This window comes from Platalea leucorodia (assembly GCF_965183815.1).
Source record: "Platalea leucorodia genome assembly, chromosome: 4".
Taxonomy (NCBI): Eukaryota; Metazoa; Chordata; class Aves; order Pelecaniformes; family Threskiornithidae; genus Platalea; species Platalea leucorodia.
In genome coordinates this window covers 971,761-991,339 of record NC_138826.1, presented here as the reverse complement: position 1 = coordinate 991,339, position 19,579 = coordinate 971,761, and the positions used below count along the sequence as shown (strand labels likewise).

The 19,579-nt window shown below is 56.4% G+C and overlaps 1 protein-coding gene across 1 annotated transcript in view; it reads right to left on the bottom strand.

Annotated features, from left to right (window-relative positions):
- The window catches only part of STK32C (serine/threonine kinase 32C), a gene marked incomplete at both ends in the record, with an annotated part of 94,602 nt that extends 76,981 nt beyond the window's left edge, over positions 1 to 17,621 (bottom strand). The window contains one exon of the mRNA XM_082308468.1: positions 17,537 to 17,621. Coding sequence (XP_082164594.1) covers positions 17,537 to 17,621 — 85 coding nt within the window. The remainder of the gene's footprint in view (positions 1 to 17,536) is intronic.
- Positions 17,622 to 19,579: the final 1,958 nt, after the last annotated feature.

Sequence of the window (19,579 nt, the reverse complement as noted above, 5' to 3'; positions counted from 1 at the left end):
TGTGAGAAAATTATTAGGCTCACAGAGGCAACTGGTGTGTGATTGATCATACACGAGCAGGAAAAGTCCCCTGTATTTTTAGGATAAATAGCCCTACAGCTGTTTGGGCCGTGGGCGTCGATCCTCCCTGAAAGTCCCATGCTATGAGCACACAAGGCCAGGCAAAGAGCAGAAAACCCCCCGGCTCCCTGCAGAGCACCCCGGGCTTCACGCTCCAGCCGAGTGCCGGTCCAGCCTCCGGCCCCGCGCTCGGGCACACGGCAAGTGCCCAGATCCACGCCCCAGCGCAGCTCTCGGAGGCGGGCGAGCATCCCGCTGCGCGTGCAGCATCCGCGCCGCTCTCCTCCTGCCCACCGGCCCGTGCCCGCCGGTGCTGAGCCGCAGCGACACCGGAGCACCGCGGACCATCAGCCCAAGGGACGCGCTCTCCAGTCCTCTGGTGATACACATTCCATCCACCAGTTTCACCAAAGCAGCATCTACCTCTTCCACACCCTCATATCCATTTAACTGTAACTTCTTTCCTGCAGGGACTGTCTCTGCTTGCACAGTTCTCTCCGATTTCACTGAAGGCTTCCATGGCGTTACCATAACACAACTACGTTAGTACGGTTGGGTTGGTGAGAACTTAAAAGTGGCTGAGAACAAGACAGAATTCAGCATTACTTTTTTTTTTAAGTTACAAGAGAGCCTTTAAGAGGTCTGAGACAGAAAAAATGGGTCTTCTGGGGAACAACTGTCATTATCCTATTCAATATCATATATTCTATCATTTATTCTATGTTTCCTGATTATCATTGCTTTTTCCAAATAAGTCCAGAAACGTTAGAGTTTCCTGCGGACTCAGTGTGTAACAGCCCCGAGACAAGAACTCTTTGTAACAACGAGTCTCCAAGAATATTTCTTACGATCAGCTGCTTCTGGTTTTTAATCAAAAGAGGCTTTTACTACTCGCCACACCAGCGAGTTCACTGTGGGACATGAAAGACAGTCTTGTTCCTCCTGCTATTTCACTGTGGCCGGTAACGACTATCAGAACATTAGGAAAATAAACCAAAAGAAGTTGTTTATACACCAGCCCGATCCCTCTGGCTGCCTTTCTGTTGCAGTAGTGAATCGACAGGGTTAAGAGCACAAACCATGTGGCTTTACGTGCAGGTAAGCAGACACTAACTCGGCAGCAGCTCAGTTAACAGATACACTTCCATCATGGCTTATCATCTGCGGGTGTCTAAGAAGCATTTCGTCTGCAAGAGCTGCAGCGAAGGATGCACTTAAAAATGAAATGAAGTTTTCTTGCTTTTTAACACATATATACTGTAACTCTAGTACTGCTGCATATACCGCAATTACAGCGTTTAAGGGTGGTCTCTGCTACAGCATTTCATTCCACTTGAGCACCATAAAGAAAATTGAAAAGAAAAAAAAAATCTCATGAGAAAGGGCTGGAGTTGCCAGTTATACTCCTTTCTTGGCAACTGGATGGACTAGCACCATGGAAATACAGCCGACGTTTGGTTTGGCGTTGTTTTTTTTTTTTTAACATACGCATATTAATGAATGCGCCGGCATCAACCACGAATTCCTCCATGGCTCAGGAGCAGACCGGGGTTCTCTGCTTCGCAGGAAGGGTCGCCTCGGCACGGCACCACTCGCTGCCGCAGCGGCGGGCGCAGCGCATCACCGCTGCGATGCTCGCACGGCACGGGGGCCCAAAGGAGCTCACTCAACAGCTTTAGAGGAGAATATGCACTGAGCTACAACAATAGAAAGGCTTTCTTCTTCCACAGGCAGGCAATTATATATATATTTAAAAGCTAACTAGTCCTTTACTTACTTATGTAGCGATGTGAGCAGTGTGCGATATCTGCATGTGTGTACATCGTACTTGGAGTTAATTTATACATTCCCAGTTGAGATAGCTTTCCCCGCGACAGCCCTGTCAACACAGCGATGACGACTTGAAAACAAACTCTGGATTTTCTTCCCAAGAGCAGCCACCGGTGGGGTTTGCACCGCACGCCTGGCTCCAGGGCGCTATTTTCGGCGCACAGTCCTATCTTTGTCCCGGAGGCTCGCGAGCAGCAGACGTGCTCCCAAAATACCTTCCGCTGGGATCAATGGACATGCTGCTCGTCCTGGGAGGAAACGCTGCCACTCAACTGACCGACACTTTTTTGACAAATACAGCTGAAGGGAGGATACGCAGCGTGGGTCAGCCGCGCCGGCAGCTCCCCGAGGTTTTGGAAGGAAACCAAACCACCCCGAGCAGGCTGCTGCACCAACACCGCGATGAGCCCGGCAGCAGTGCATGGCACCGGGAGCCGTTGGCTCCGAGGCTGGCGAACGCCAGCACCGGGGCAGGAAAAAGCGCGCTCCTGAGGCTGGGGGGGTTCCGTGTCCCCGCGACTGCCGCGTCCCCACGTGCGGTTCTGTGCTCTGCCACGCATCAAGTCAGGTCAGGTATTTCACACAGCTCTGGCAATGGAAGGGGCTCTTTTTTGCAAAGAAGGAAGAATTAGGACCAAGACAGTACAAATGAGTGGCTGTTAGTCACACGTGCTTGCGATGTAGGTAAATCTGGAATGGAAAAAAAGAGCCACAAGAGATTCATGAATAGTTGAAGACATTTTCGCCGGGGTAGGCTTGACCCCAGGTAGGAGCAGTAATCCCCTTCAGCGCTCCTTGAAGTCAACAACAAATCTGTTCTTCATTTTGGAGGTGTCCGAACAGATTTACTCAGTGGACAGACTACCCTGATGCATCTGAGCGTGCTGAGCATCGCGGGGACTGAGGCTGCCCACCCGGTACCTGCAGGAGCATGGGATGGATGACCATAACCACTCAGGATTCATTTCAACTCAACAACAAAAGAGCAGACCCAAATTCACAGACAGTGGGGATGTCAAACTGAATTATTCACCGAGTTTAACTTCTCTGGGGGAAGCAGACATCCTATTTCTGTGATAAGAAATTCTCCTGAACATGGTCATGCACCAACTCACTCGGGAAAGACAACATCTCCTGAAAAAGACTTTAAACACAAGAAAGAGGGAAACCTTGTCTCTATTGCAGCGGCACGCAGCGCGGAGGGCATCGCCCTCTCCTCCGGCTGCAGCAGGCACCGCTGTGGGGTGCAGCCCTCGCCCCGTCACGAACCGCAGCAGCGCGGGCGCGGGGAGCCGCGCCGACCCTCGGGAGAGCCCCTCCTTGCACAGCACAGCACGCACAGCGCGGCAGCCCGGGCGCTGGCACCCGAGCGCCGACGGCTTGCGGGGCCTGAGCACATCCCCCAGGGCTCTGCACTCGCTCAGCGTCCCCACCGCCGCCATCCCACACCACCGGGCTCCGGGGCCGCCCATCGGCCCGCTTGCCACCCGCGCCGCTTTACCCCTGGGAATAAACCCCCGTGGAGCCTGGGTGAGAGTAAGAGAAGAGCTGGCAATGGAAAACTCCCACTTCGCCGCAGGGAGGAGGAGGCAGAGACCTCCCGGAGAGAGGGGGCGAGGTGGGGGTACCTTGGAAATGCCGAACTCAGTGCATAGAAAAATCCAAACCAAGGCCAGAGGAAACACTAACTAAAATTACTTCCAAAGTAGTATTGAGGGGCAATCAGCGATTGAATTGTTTGTTGACGTTACACAACATTTTCATAAACAGAAGCAATTTGTTCCAGTTAAAAGAAACCTGTTATTTTTTACATAATTTCACACATTGATCTTTGTATCAAAAAGCCATGTAGAAAAACATACAACACGCTGAAAATATTCATTAATCAATCCCTAAGTTTGCCTTCTCGCAACTGTGCTTGTTTTGACACCTGCTTGCAATTTTCCTGCTGTGGCATTTAACGTGCAATAAAAACCAACTGAACAAAACGAAGAGCGGCTGCAGGTGCCCCCGGCACCCTGTACTCGCCCCGTACCGCACACACCATACCCGAGCTGACGACAGGGCTTTCTGGCTGTCGCTGGTTTTTAAGGAGTTACCGAGGGACTGTCACAAATACCAGATACGTTAGTGTCCTGCCAGTAACCGACAACTTGAGGCAGCTTCCAGGTTGCCAGCAGGTCTAACTCATGAATTAGCCGTGGCCAGCTGGGATGTCGGAGCAGAGCAGCACGGTACCGCTGCCAGCACCCCGACGTGAGCATCTCCTTGCCCACCCAGAACGCCTGCCGGTGTCACCTGTACAGCTGTGCCTAAACCTCGGGACCCTCGAGTTCCTCCAAAAATCCCAGTACTAAGCCGACAGGCAGTACGTGTGTTGGGGGGTAAGCCGAGCACACCCGCACGCTGGGAGAGACCACCCAAGCCAACCGCCTGCTCACCAGCTCCCTGTTCTTGCCCACCACGTGCTGCTTTATCCGCATCTCTTCCCACAACATGGGTTCGTTTCTTGAACAGGCATCATTTGCCATTTGGGGAACTCGAAGCATTATGCTGAGCTCATAGCAACAGCTCAAACCCACGCTGACTTTCCTGGTAGTCTTTATTACTGGTTAAAGGTGCAATGATGTATGAAGGCAAATGAAAACATGTCAAGGTCAGACCCGGGAGGTACTCGAGTCGCCGAGCTCTGGACGCTGTCAGAGCGACTGGCCAGCCTGCCTGAGCACGGGTGACGGGGACGGCTCCCAGCCCGTAGGAGACCCGCGACGGGCACGGCTGGAGAGGTTATCATTTCATCCCTGCGCTGAAGGTCCTGCCAAGCTGCTTTCTCTGCCGGAGGAGCCACCAATCAATGGCAGTTCAGAGTTTTGAGCAAATCTAGAATCAGGCTTGAATATGAAATTATGGGGACTGCTTGAATGTGTATGAATTATTCATGTGATTACCACATGCGGCATCGAGCTTTTAAAGTGCAAATTATTTGGGACCAAGCTTTAGCCTTATTTTCTGTAAGGCATAAAGCACGTTTTCCAACAGTGCAAACAATCCAAGTCCAATGTATATAATTTTTTGTGTTTCCTACTTTCTGGTCTTGCCTGCCAGTTTCCATTAAGACTGGGGAACCAGTAAAATATAAAGTGAATGTGCAGTACATAGCTTTCCAGTGGATTATATGACATCTGTTTTACAAGGTAATTTAGCATGCTACATACCACAGTTTAATAAAAGGTCTTTCAGAAGAGATGTAATATCCTTCTGACAGCAAAAACGCACTGAGTCACGGAGGTAATGTTGTGTCCAGCCAACATCAGTGGCAGCGACGGCAAGGGGGGATTTACCTGCCAATGGTCTGACTCGGGAGGTGGCTGGGCCAGCGAGAGGGAGGGCTGCAGCCGGCACAGCCAGCCACACCGCCATGGATGCACAGCCCAGCCACGCCACAGCCGGCCACCCCGCCATGGATGCACAGCCCAGCCACGCCACAGCCGGCCACCCCGCCATGGATGCACAGCCCAGCCACGCCACAGCCGGCCACACCGCCATGGATGCACAGCCCAGCCACGCCACAGCCGGCACAGCCGGCCACCCTGCCATGGATGCACAGCCCAGCCACACCGCACCCAGCACAGCCAGCCACACCGCCATGGATGCACAGCCCAACCACACCGCAGCCGGCACAGCCCAGCCACACCGCCATGGATGCACAGCCCAACCACACCGCAGCCGGCACAGCCCAGACGCACCACAGCCGGCACAGCCAGCCACACCGCCATGGATGCACAGCACAGACGCACCACAGCCGGCACAGCCCAGCCACACCGCCATGGATGCACAGCCCAACCACACCGCAGCCGGCACAGCCCAGCCACACCGCCATGGATGCACAACCCAGCCACACCGCACCCAGCACAGCCCAGCCACACCACCATGGATGCACAGCCCAGCCACGCCACAGCCGGCACAGCCAGCCACACCGCCATGGATGCACAGCCCAGCCACGCCACAGCCGGCCACACCACCATGGATGCACAACCCAGCCACGCCACAGCCAGCACTGCCGGCCACACCGCCATGGATGCACAGCCCAGCCACACCGCCATGGATGCACAACCCAGCCACACCGCACCCAGCACAGCCCAGCCACACCGCCATGGATGCACAACCCAGCCACACCGCACCCAGCACAGCCAGCCACACCGCCATGGATGCACAGCCCAGACGCACCACAGCTGGCACAGCCCAGCCGCACCACAGCCGGCAATACCACCATGGATGCACAGCCCTGCTGCACTGCAGCTGGCACAGCCCAGCCACACCACCGTGGATGCACAGCCCAGCCACACCGCCATGGATGCACAGCCCAACCACACCACACCCAGCACAGCCAGCCACCCCGCCATGGATGCACAGCCCAGCTGCACCGCAGCCAGCAACACCACCATGGATGAACAGCCCGCTGCACCGCAGCCAGCGCAGCCAGCCACGCCGCAGCCGGCACAGCCCAGCCACCCCGCCATGGATGCACAGCCCAGCCGCGCAGCCACGGTGCACTCGGGCAGGTTTCATTTCTCATGGCAGGGGCTTGCGGGTGCCTGCGGCGTGCGCTGATGGCGAGCATCACACCTCGGCAGCACGCTTGCCATCCAGTGCTTCGAAAGTGTTTTTTCTATACCTAAAATAGCACAGAAATGATAGTAGCAATAAAAAGCTATTTGCGAGGAAAAGAAAAATGTGTTTCACCCAACATCCAGAGACTCCTGAGCTGTGTACATGTACTGTGCTACTTGTACGGTCAGTGGAAAACAGATTTCGAAGGATCTTGACTGACCCTGATGGTCCTGGATGATTAGCTGACATCTAATGCAGGGGACTTTCCAACTATATAATTTACTCCACTTTTTGGATAATTGTAATTAGCATTCACTGCAGCCCGCACCTCCGTAAGTGTTTAACCTGATCATCACAGAGAACTGCTTGCACAGAGGAGGAACCTGAGCTTCGGCCCAAGCCCTTGCAAGCCCCTTCCTTCTGACCTCTGTCAGTCGCCTCGGGCACTAGAACTAAACACACATGCGAATTCTTCAAGTCACCACAGAAGGGGACCTAAGTGCTTCTCCACATGCCCTTATCCTGCCTATACGCCAATAGCATTAAAGTCCAACGCTAGGAAGTGTCTTGGCTGTTAAGTTCCTAAATACTGCAATAGCTCCTGTTCAATGGAAGTTTCTTCCCAGTTCCTACTGAGTTTCCCTGTTCCCTTCCTTTTTACCCCCCCCCCAGGTATCTGAAATATATATATGATGGCCTTTTGTTGCCACCAGGCAATCCCTCTAAATTCACAGGACATAAATCACATGCCAGTATTTTAAGCAGTGATGCCAACTTTTGTTCAGTTGTGCATTTTGTTTGGGTTGGTTGGTTGGTTGCAGAGGGTGGGGGTGGTTTTTTGGTCAGGGCGTTAACCTGAAATGAAGAAAGGAAGAAAGGAATATTTTTTTCTGAGCAAAGACAGCTTTATTTTCCCTTGTACAGACCACGCAGAAATGGAAGACCCAAAGCAACGTGCCAGTATCTACAGTGCCGTGCTTTTACACCTTACTCACTGCATTGCTTCAGGGCTACTCAGCGCACTTTCTCCAGTGCTCCAATACACTGTCACCAGCATATTACCCACATAAATACAAAAGATCACTTAGATCTTTGGACAGGTAGGCTGTAACAAAACTAAAACCTTGTTCAATAAGGTAACTTTCCGTGCCAGAACAGCCTTTGGCAGGTTAACCTGGAAGCTACTCGGAGCACCATCAGCCTCAGAAGCCCACCAGCTCTCTGCTGATGCCACAGAACCAAATGTGTGTATTTTTTTGTATAAGTTAAAATTATCAGCTTCCAGAACTGTCAGCTGAGCTGTAAATACATTACGTTGCTGTTTAATTTAATTACACAGCACAGCTAACCATCAGCCTCTAAGGCTGCGGTGTGCACAGGCAAATCAGCAAGCTGCTGAACTCGGAACATCGTTCAGCGCCTGCATCTCTTCACGAGTCCCAGGCACTGGAAAAGACCCTGAACAACAGACTAGATGTAAATGAGCACACCAACATTCACACACTGTCATCTCTCATTGCTTGGCGGTATTCAGAGCCGTCTGTTCCCACACATCCTAAGCACTTTTAATTTTCCATAACTGTCACCTAAAGCAATTTAATTCCTGAAGAACAGTGGGAGAGGGAAAGAGGACACTGACATTTATCTTCTCTCGTTAGGGGAAGCTAAGCCACTCGCGAGCTATCCCGCCTCTCTTCACTTAGGGAGATAAATGCCAAAACAGAGCTTAGCCATCGCTGTTCTTCGCCCTGCCGCACGCCTGTCCGTACGCCGGCACGCACGGCACCTCCGACTCACACACCATCCGCCGTCCCTCTGTTGCTGCCACCTCGCCCTCTGTTACTTCTCTACAACTTCCAGCCACGTCACACAAGAAGTTATTATTCATGGTTAATGCGGGTGCCTTGTTACGGGATCCCAGGATAAGGTGGGAGAAACCGCATATTAACAAAAACGCAGCTATGAAACGTTTCATAGACTCTGCTCAACAAAGTGTTTGAAACTGCGGCTGGAGAGCAGGTCCCTGGAAAACACCAGGAAAAGTCCTACCTGCTTTTACATCTCTCGGGCTGACTGTGAATAACAGGCTCAGCAACCTGCCCTGCCCGAGGATGCCCAGACAGGACACGCTCACGGGGACTCAGCCGCGCCACGGCGAGCGGAAAGCCCGAGTCCTGACCGCGGGGCAGAGGATCACCGCTGCAAGCGAGCACCTTTGCTCCACACAAGTGTTTCTCACCGCACTCCATTTCAGGCATTCCCACAAGAAATGGATGGACATTTACAAGGAAACACACGTTATCCCCCTACCTGCGTGGACTCGTGAGCGTGCACCGCGCTACGCACCCCCCCTCCAGCCGAGGCACCGCATGGGACCCCCCGTCAGGCGAGAACTGAACCAGCTGCAGGCATTTCAACCTGCTTACCACCTCAGAACCCGACTTTCATACGATAAAAGCACCAAACTGCAAAAGAGCAACTTTTTTCATTTCCAGGAAGGTTTTACTTCCAAGCGACACACGCTGACTTCTGCCAGCGCAGCATGAGGTGATCGTGTGAGTGCCCTCGCAGCCGGGCACCGAGGGTGCAGGCTCTCCTGGCCGGCAGCTGCCGGTGCTGGTGACTACAAGCGGCCCGGCACCATCAGCTCCATCTCGTTGTACCTGTACCCCCGGAAAGCTGCAGGCATCGGTGAGAATGCCAGCAGAGCTGGGAAGGTCACCACGCCAGCACTGGGAATGTGGTCAGCAAGGTGTTTAGATCCCTAGCAGCGTGCTCCTGCATGTTATTCTGAATTCACAGTAAGCCCATTTCAAGCCAGTTCTGAAGACTGTGGCCTTTACAGAATAGACCAAGTATTAATTTGGTCTAACACCTGAACTGTATTTCCAATCACTTTTTCTTGATTGCCCTTTTCCCTTTTTTCCTGCAAACAGTGTCAGCTGCCCTCAGGGTTTGTTTTACCCCGATCTCCTCTCTTTAGACCTCCCATAGACACAAGAGCCACTTTGAGGACTTGCGGGACCTTTCCTCCCTCACCTCCAGAAGATGCCTGGGCTGTTCCTGCAGGAGGGAGGACATGAAATCCCCATGCTGCTCGGCACCCAGGGGCAGGCCGCGCTCAGGGGGTGCTGCGGGGCAGGGCATCCCCCATGCGGGCGAGCCAGACTCAAGGGTTCAGGGTCTGGCAGCCGGGGAGGAGGAGGAGGGTCCCACCGACCTGGCATCGAGAGCCTGTGTCTGCCCGAGAGCGAATGAGCGGCCAAAGGGAGCCGGCTCCGCGCTGAGCTGCCACAGCCCTCTCCTGCCTTCTGCCTCCCAGCAGCGCTGCCACACGCTGCCAGGATCGGGGTGGGCAGGCTGAGAGCCGGCACCTCTGCAGGCAGAGAGCCGGCAGGCTCAGCACAGGCACGCTGCACGGATCGGTCCCCGGCGGGCACCACCCGAAGGGTGCGGTGCCACCAACGGTGCTCAAACATCCAGCCCTTGGGAACCCCCCGCCTGGGAGCGTCACCAGCGCCAACGCCCGCCACCGCTCCTCCCAGCCGGGGGACACCGCCGCCCCGCTCCCCAGAGCGGAACGCCCGCGTAGACGCTGGATGCAGATTCGGAGAAACGACACTCGCGGCTGTCCGGGCCAGGCCTGTTGTGTGCGCTGGACCTCCACGAAATGCAAAAGTAGGGAAATTTGCCTCTTGCTTACCCTATCGCTGCGGCGCCCAGCAGAGCTCACCTCAACGGGCACAGCGGGCAAAGGCACGGGAGCTTCCCCAGGCGGGAAGAGGCCAAGCGAGAGGCGGGCGGAGGAGCGGGAGCGTGCGCAGCCCCGGCAGCCATTCAGCCACAGACCCATCCGCACCCCTGGCAGCGGTGAAATCGTAAACTGGGAAAGGGCAAAGGAAAGGTGAAAACTCTACAGAGATTTGAAAGAACGAGATACATAATGAAATGCAGGAAACATTAAATTTCCAGTCTCTATGCATACTGTATTCTCTCTATGAACGGCAGCTTAGTTTTGTAAACAGTTGTCAATTAAAAGATTTTAAAATATATGTTCTTAAGCCAACACAAGTGAAAGATAACGCATGCTCTTAGGTGAGCAATAGCAACGGTTTTCCATAACTGCCATTTTCAGTGTTCAAAGGGAGACGTTTTGTCCCCTTTCAGCAGCGCAAATCCAGAATGTTTTTTTCTTCAGATTTCCTCCAGCGCTACCGAGAACGGACCCTGGCCTTCAGCGCGGAGAGCGACAGCAAAGTTATTAATTATTTCTGAAGGAGAAAGAGAGCCGGTAACCCAAACGCTGTGTGTATTACCACACACTTCCATGCCTCGCCGTTACCGAGTTCTCTGGATTTAACCCATTTCTGCATTACACGACACACTGAAAAGCTTCACGCACAGACGGGTTTTCAGTCCTTAGGCTGAACAAGGAGCATCGGCTCTGCTGGGGAGGCTGGGGCAGCGAGCGCGTGGCAAGAGCTTGTCTCTGGGCACAGCACACACAAAAAGCCTCGGATCCGGGGGAAGCAAGATCCAAAGCGAAAACAAAGCACCGCTGACAATACTAAACACAGCTTTTCTGACACCTCCTTGTAATTCCCACTCCCTCCTCCCCCCGCTTACTTACTTAGCTACCACTTTGATAGTACATAAAGGTTTTTTTCTCTTGTTTTTAAATAACAGGGAAAGGCATCTGTGCTCTCAACCCACAGTCACATAAGAGTCAGGCTATGAAAAAAGTTTGCCTTGCAATCTGATCAGTGATTACTTTAATAAGTAATTTGCAGAGCATGGAAGCTTAACATACCTGTATCTGACCCTAAATAAACAGGATTTGGGACTTTATAACAGCCTTACTGGGCATTAGTCCATAGTTTTCCAATCAGAAGGGCACTGTTTCCTCCCCAGGGCTTGAAACCCCTGCCCAGCTGAGATGATGAAGCCGGGCGGGAGAACCGGTGTCGGGCACCCGGCCGCAAGAGGAGCCGAGCCAGCCCCCAGGCTGCTTCGCCCCGCCGGCGAGCCCGCCGCGGCAGGAGGAGCACAGGCGGTGGTGGCTGGAGCAGGGACGATGCTGCAGGGCAGCCCCAGCCCCCAGGGACCGAGGGACCCAGCCGGGCCATGCTGGCCACCCCGTGGGAGGGGGCCCAAAGAGCAGCACATGGTTTATGATACTTATCCCCTTCGGAGAGGGGCCCTGGGTCAGGGCTGGGACTGTCCCCACTCCCAGTGCCCCTCTCCTGGCAGCGCGGTGGGATGCCCCCAGACCTGGGGCAAACCTGGCAGGAGGGGTCGGGGTCTCCACAGGGGTACGGGACGCACGACGAGGTCAGGCTTTGCTCCCCGTCCTCTCCACGTCTCTGTCACTCCGACACCCCCGGCAGTCCCGCAGCATGCCCTTGTTTCCCTGAAGGTCCCAACCCCTGGGACAAACAATTATGGGGGAGAATCCCGACCTGAAAAACGAATGCCTAGCGCTGTGGAGAATGCTGGGCATCTTGCTCCCAGCGGATCAGAAAATAGGAAGTAAAAGGAGGAATGTAAGCAGCTTGCCAATCTGTGGCAGCTGAACTCTTGACTTCAAAGTGATGTAAGCTGACGATGACACCTGGGTCTGGGAGTCCTCCCCAAAGCTGCGGCTGGAGGCAGCAAGCTCCCAGCAGCTCCCAGCAGCTCCCAGCAGCTCCCAGCAGCTCCCAGCAGCCAGCCGGCACAGGCTCGGCAGAAGGCGGCTGCGGGATGACAGGTGGGAGCAAGAGGCAGGTTCAGCACCAGCACGCACGGTTCGTTCTCTGTGTATCAAACAGCTCCGCAAATGAAGCGCTCCAGTTTTCGATCGGCAGATCAGCAGGGTGAGGCGGGAGGGATGCACGCTCTTGTGTGTGTGTAACCCTACAGCCTGCCAACACATGGTTTGAAATTAAAATGGGGATTATTTTAAGCACGTTCCCCCAGGTTTTGCAGCTTCTCGCCCGTTTCCATGGGGACGGGCGCCGTGCCGCGCAGCTGCCGAGGCTCCCCAGCCTCCCGCGGCCCCGCGAGGACGAGGATGGCGGGGAGGCAGAGCAGGGACTGTCCCTCGAGCACTGCTCGGGCTTCAAGAGCCCCCCGGGCCCAGCCCATCCCTGGTGCTGGAGCACTGCAGCAAACTGAGCGGCTGGGAAACAGCTTCGAGACGCGTAACAGTTTTCTTGCTTTACCACGGAAACACGTTTTTACAGAATAGTATTTCTCAGCTTGGAAACTCACAGCAGGCATTCGCAGAGCAGCTCTTTTGTAAGTTTTAGACCCACGTCTACCAACACGCCCCGGGCACGGGGGAGACCAGCCACCGCGGGCGTGGGGTGCCGCCGGCCCGCGCTCAGGACGGTGCCCCACGGCCGACAGAAGCCATCCCCGCGCCGCGGGGGCGGCCGGGGCCCAGCGCGGAGGGGGCACTCACCCGCCCGCCGCCCCAGCGCGGGGCCTCCCCTCCTCCCCGCGCGCCCTCCCGAACGCTGCCGGCCGCCCTCGCGGTCGGGTTTTTTCCCTCCCCCAAACTCCAGTCTGGTGCCTCCTCCCGGGATTACCTGAGCCAAAGAAATTCAGACAGAGATTGTTCCCTGAGAAGGGCAACCAAACCACCCACCGCCATTTCACCGGACCCAAAGGCTACCCCTGAGCACAGGCTTCTTCCAGTCAGGCTGGTTTACTGGAGGAGCTGTACCTGTGGGCTGTAAAACTGGGAACTTGTTTTAAAAAGTTGATTTTGGTGGAAGTAGGATAAACCCAGGAGGTTGCACTTGACTCCCCTGCAAGAAGCGATCTGCTCTCCAGTAGAGAGAGTCAAACACGGGATGGGCAAACAAGTGATTGAGACAAAATCACAATGAAAATAACTGGGCTGCAGCATTAAAACCTCGTCAATCAGCTGGAAATCTAATTCAGTGTCAGGAAACAGGCAGAAAGCCCCCGGACCACTCACCTCGGTGCAAGCGAAGGAAGGAACAGCTCGGCAGAAAGCACCAGATGGCTTTACATATTCTCATGTATATTTACATACACTTTTTTGGTAAGCCACTTTGATTCAGGAGAAGCCACAACCAAATGCACTCTTGAAATTCCTCTTTAGATAGAGCTGCATATAAAGATCCATCATGCTGTTCTTTCCCCCTCTCTCACGTAACGCAACTGTGGGCAATGCTAATAGCACTAAGTGTAAGAGCGCCTTGTATTTCCTATTACTCAGCCCTGCTTCCCAAGTCCTAGCAACTCTGCTAAATGTTTTTTCTTAATGTTTGGGTTGAAACATTCCTGTTGGCTTCACAAGTATGCCATTTAGCACAAAAAAGTAAAATTAAACAATTAAATAAATAAGGGGCGTTTGTCAACAAAACTTGCTCGGCCATTTCCCAAAACAACAACAGAAAACGCTTTCTGCCCACACGACAAACAAGCCTTGCGACCGCGGCTGAGACTTTCCAGCGCCCCGTGCCCCGCCGCGGGGAGCCGATGGTTCACAACAGGCAGAGGCACTGGCGCCCGCACTGCGCCTTCTTCGGTGCCGGCGAACAAATTCACTGACCAAGTAAGAGGCTTTTAAAAGGTTCTTACGGGTAGAAATAAGAAACCCTGAAGAGCCCTCACAGACAAAGGCCTATTTTTCCTGATGGGAAGCGGACAACGCACTGCAGCTTACTGAGGCCGCCGTATTCCAGCGCACCGGAACTCCGAGAGCGCTCAACCCTGCAGCCCTGCCACACTTCTGCCTTATATTCTTCTTCCCGCCCTTTTTATATTCATTTTTCGCTTCCCACCCCCCCTTCATTAACTTTCTCTGTTCAGAAACAGGGTACAAGGTACCTCGCCAAAAACTAGCGGTCAAGGCGGCATCGCTAGGCAGCACCTCCAGCAGGACAGGCTGGAGCTCGCACCCAGCCGGCGCGTACGCGGCAGCCGCTGAACGTCTCCAGCTTTCTGCGCGAATGGAACCAGCTGAAGCCGGCACTCGCAGGGCCAGGGGAACCGACCTCTCGCATGCCAGCGCCTTCTGGAAGCACGCACAAAACAGCCAGACGCTCTCCCTTCAAAGTCAGCTTTTCTCTTAGTCGAATCCCAACTCCGAAACGCTCAGAAATATTTCGAAGGCTGTGCGCGCAAACGCGACACAGGAAAACGCGCACGCCACAGCCAAGCGCGGCACCAGACGCGTGTCGGAAGGGCGCGGATGCGCCGTCCCCCCGCTGCAGCTCAGGTGAAACGCAAAGGACCAGTCGCGCTCAGCCTGCACCCGGCTTCACAGTCAAGAGAGGTTACCTGAACTGGGGAGAACTGGGGGGTAGGGGACAGCACAGCACCCAGGGAGGGAGGCGAGGAGGGAGCAGGACGGTCGCTCCTTGGGCACGACTCCCCGTAGCACAGCTCTGCACAGGCTGCGTCGGCACCGACCTGCCCCGGGCTCGATCCCTGCCGAAGCAACGAGTTCAGTCCCAGCATCAACAAAAACGAAGCTGAAAAAAACGGAGAGGGTTGAGAGAAGATCCACAGGGCAGACGCAGGAATATGAAGTTTACCCTCGGAGTCTCGGACTCGGAGAGCTCAATCCCACTGCCGAGGATGCCGGGCGGCCGTGATCCCAGCCTGACGCTGCCCAGAGTCGGGGCAGGACAACAGAAGCTCCTCCGGTTTATCAAGGTGAGATCCAACAGCAGGACGCTGAGGTTGGACAGACGCAAACTGGAGAGGAAAGACCATTTCTAACTGTGAGGTCAAGAGCGGATGATCTTCCAGGGCCGGGTGTTTCACACCGAGAGCGAACACGTTACTGCCCACCCCAGGAAACCCCAGCACGCTCTGCCGTAGCCACACCGGTTTGACTTGAGGCAGTAATTCCATAAAGTCCTGAAATCGGTTCCGAGGAAGTCAGGCAAGAGGACTGCAAGGGTTTTCTTGCCTCAGAAATCTACACATTTGGACTTTGATTTATCTGAGATTAAATACTGGGCCTTGTGTTACTACTCACTAGAATAAATGTTAACGTTCTATTTACATACACCCTACCATAATTAAAAGGGATTAACCATTGGATTTAGACAGTCAGGCTCATTCTTGTATATCCATCACTGGGAACCACCTATGGGTAAAATTTCATATACTAACCTATCTTTTTCCTTTTTTTCTTCTAATTTATTTCACTTTAAATTGTCATCACTAGTAATTCTTCCACATTATGTCACACACAGAACCAAAGTATTAACTGGCTTCTTTATGTAAGGAAGTTATTGGAATGTCTTAGATCTCCATAGCAACCATGCCGTGCCAGTAAATATGAGTTCACCAGAACAACACTGTAATTGCTCTGAGCGCACGCTAACAAGCGATGATGAAAAAGCAGGCAATATTAAGAAAGTAATGTCCTAATAAGCCTCCTCTATTGCAAAAGCTTGAAAATGCCTCGTGAGATGTGATCGGGTTTTTGTCAATGGTCGTTCACCTGCAAAGCTCGGTTCCCCTACGCTGGCTGTGTACAGGCTCAGTTCAGAATGAAACGCTTTCCGAACTCTGTAGCAGAGCCTCCAATTTCAGCATTTTTACTGGGCTGGCTTGCTGTTCCCGCTGACCCACCACCGCCAAGAGCAAACACGTTTTCCTCTGGTGCAGCGCCCGGAGCCGCACACACCAGCACTCGCACCGACCCAATCTCACGCACACCGTCAGTATAAAGGGACGGGGAGGTGGATGGATTTTGCAGTTTTCCTTCCAGCAGCAATTTTGTTGTGCGTTTCAGCCACACCGCAGCACACCCCTCGGGCGGCGAGGCGTCATTCTAACAGATGTTTTCTCTACATTTCTGTAGTAAGAGATGCAAGGGTTAACAATTCAATGTCATACTCCAAACTGCTAATAAATACTTGGTGATATCAACTAGCTACTTCTCCAGTAAAAGTTTACCAGATTCAACATCCCTTCAGCTCTCAGGAGCAGCACGGATGGGCTCAGGTTTGATCCCCTCACCGAGGGGATGCCAGCAGACCCAGTGCTCACGTAAACTAGAACGTCACCGTGCCTTGAAGACTCAAATTAACATATATATTTAACTCCAAGTTTATCTGGCGTACCATTCACGTGCCCCAGGCACCCGGGGATTTTTGCCCGTGCTCGGTTGGTGTCCTGGGGCCAACGCAGCGTTCTTTGTACGTCGGGAGCTCCCGGTGTCCAGCGGCCCGTCTGCGGGCCTGACCCCTCGCCCGGGTCTTCCCCCACCCGCAGGGAAGTTTCCTTCCTTTGGTCCTCCGAAACCTCGCCCTGCATCTGAGAAGTCTAATGCAACTGTGGTTCAATTTCATGGTGTATTTCTACAAAAACCTCGTATTTTGGGAAAAAACCCCAAAGCAGCCCTTCTGCAATGACAAGTAGTTTGTAGAAGTTTGATGGCCAGCGGCCCTTGATCTTTCCTTGTTAAAACCAGAGATTACCCTGTACAGATCGAAACTTCATGGCTAAACCGTCCCCTCAGCGCCCACATCCCAGTGACCGGTTATTTTACGGCCGGCCGCCCGTCGGGGCAGCGCGCTGCGGGGCTGCGCGGCCCCTGCGCCCCGCGGGGACCTTGACCCGGCCGGCAAACCCGCACCCGGGCCCGGGCCCGCCGCTCCGCCGGCCACGCACCGCGCTGCGGGACGGGACGGGACCCGCCGTGCCCAGCGGAGCGGGGCTCAACAGGTGCGGGGCACGGCGTCCCGGGGCTGGGCATCCCGGGGCTGGGCACGGCGTCCCGGGGCTGGGCGTCCCGGGGCTGGGCACGGCGTCCCGGGGCTGGGCGTCCCGGGGCTGGGCTGGGCGTCCCGGGGCTGGGCTGGGCGTCCCGGGGCTGGGCACGGCGTCCCGGGGCTGGGCACGGCGTCCCGGGGCTGGGCACGGCGTCCCGGGGCACGGCGTCCCGGGGCTGGGCTGGGCGTCCCGGGGCACGGCGTCCCGGGGCACGGCGTCCCGGGAAGGGCAGGGCGTCCCGGGGCTGGGCTGGGCGTCCCGGGGCACCCCGGCCCGCACTCACCGTCCTCCCGCTCGTCGAAGACGGGTCTCTTGGAGGAGGAGGCGCTCGCTCCCATCCTCTTCTTCCACTTGCCCCAGTGAAACATCGGGGCGAGGCGGATGGCATGCCCTGCGCGCCGCTCCCCGCCGGCCGGCGGCTCCCGCGGGCGGGACCGGGCGCTGCCAGCCGCCGCCAGCCCCCGCCGCCGCCGCCCTCACCCGCCCCGCGCCCCGGCGCCGCCCGCCCGCATGGCAGCGCCCGGCGCCGCCGCCTCCCGTCCTCCTGCCCGCGGCGGCTGCCGCAGCGCGGCGCGGCGGAGCGGAGCCGGGCGGGGCGGAGGGGAGCGGAGCCGAGGCGGGCCGGGCCGGGCCGGGCCGGGCGGAGCGGAGCCGAGGCGGGCGGCCGCAGCGCCGGGAGGCGGGAGCGGGGCGGGCCGGGGCGGGCGGCCCCCAGCGCAGCGCCCCCGGCGGCGGCGGGAGGGCAGCGGCGCCGCCCGCAGGTGCGGCCGGGCCGGGCCGGGGCTCGGGGCTCGGGGCTCGGGGCCCGCCTCCTCCTCCCGCTCCGCCTCCTCCTCCTCCTCCTCCTCCCGGCCCGCCCCGCCCCGCCGCCCGGGCGGAGGGGCTGCGGAGCGGGGCGGCCCCCGGGGCGGGCGGGCCGCCGCTCCCCGCTCCCCGGCGCGGCTCTCGCGGGGGCCGCGGCACCGGACGGGGCGGCGGGCGGCGATCGCGGCGCCTCCCGCTCCCGCAGCTCCCGCAGCTCCCGCAGCTCCCGCCCTGCCGGGGGACCGCGCCGAGCCCCGAGCCGCCCGCGGTCCCCGCCGCGCCCGCCCCGGCCCCTCCCGCCCCCTCGGGGGCACCGGCACCGCCGGCAGCGGCCGCGCACCGCCGCGTTATTTTTAAACTCATGCATAAACATCGCACCCGGTCTGAAAGGCAATCGGATGATACCGTGGCCGAGCCTTTCACCAGCGCTCGGCTGGGACTGATGGGAGCGCAAATAGCTCAAATCAGTCACTACTACTCGCTACTGGTTTTTAACCTTACTAACGTGAAGACGGCCGCATTGATTTTTATTCAGCTATTGTAATAAAATAAGGACTCGATTTAAATTAGTGGGAAGCTTGGAAAATCAATGTTTTTCTTGTATAGAGATTTCGCAGCATTTCAGAAGCTCCCTCGCTATGGAGATCTTTACTGCACTGTGCCTGAAGATGTGACATGGGAAGTTTTGACACAGAGAAGAAAAACGAGCCTGAGGTTGGTGGTTTAGGCCTGAAACGATGGTTCTCAGTGATCACCGCAACAGGTGCAGCGCAAGAAACCAAACCAAAGCTAGAAAAATAATTAGTGCCTGAAGCTCCGTCTTTTCCCCAGGTAGAACGTGAGCCCGTAGCACGGGTACGCACCGAAATCCCCAGGTTTCTTCAGTCCATGCTAAAGGACATCTCCGCTCCATCCAGCCCGCTGCCGGGGCCAGCGCAGCCGGCGGGCAGGCGATGCTCTGCCAGCGCGGCCTGGGCTGGGCTCTGCCCATCGCCCCTGGGGCAGCCCGGCGCCGAGCAGAGCTGGGGCACCCATGGCTCTGTGGCCACCGGGGAGCAGAGCGTGGCTCCCGGCGAGGAGCAGAGCTGGGGCACCCACGGCTCCGTGGCCACCGGGGAGCAGAGCGTGGCTCCCGGCGAGGAGCAGAGCTGGGGCACCCACGGCTCCGTGGCCGCCGGGAGCAGAGCGCAGCTCCCAGCGAGGAGCAGAGCTGGGGCACCCACGGCTCCGTGGCTGCCGGGAGCAGAGCGTGGCTCCCGGTGAGGAGCAGAGCTGGGGCACCCACGGCTCCGTGGCCACCGGGGAGCAGAGCGTGGCTCCCGGTGAGGAGCAGAGCTGGGGCACCCATGGCTCCGTGGCTGCCGGGAGCAGAGCGCGGCTCCCGGTGAGGAGCAGGGGCCCAGCCCCAGATGCTCACCGCCTCTCAGAAACTGCACCTCCTGCCGCGCTGCCGGTCCCCCGCTTGGCTCTGGGAAGCCTCCGGGACTCGCTTCAGAGCTTTAAAACAGACGGTAACTCAGAT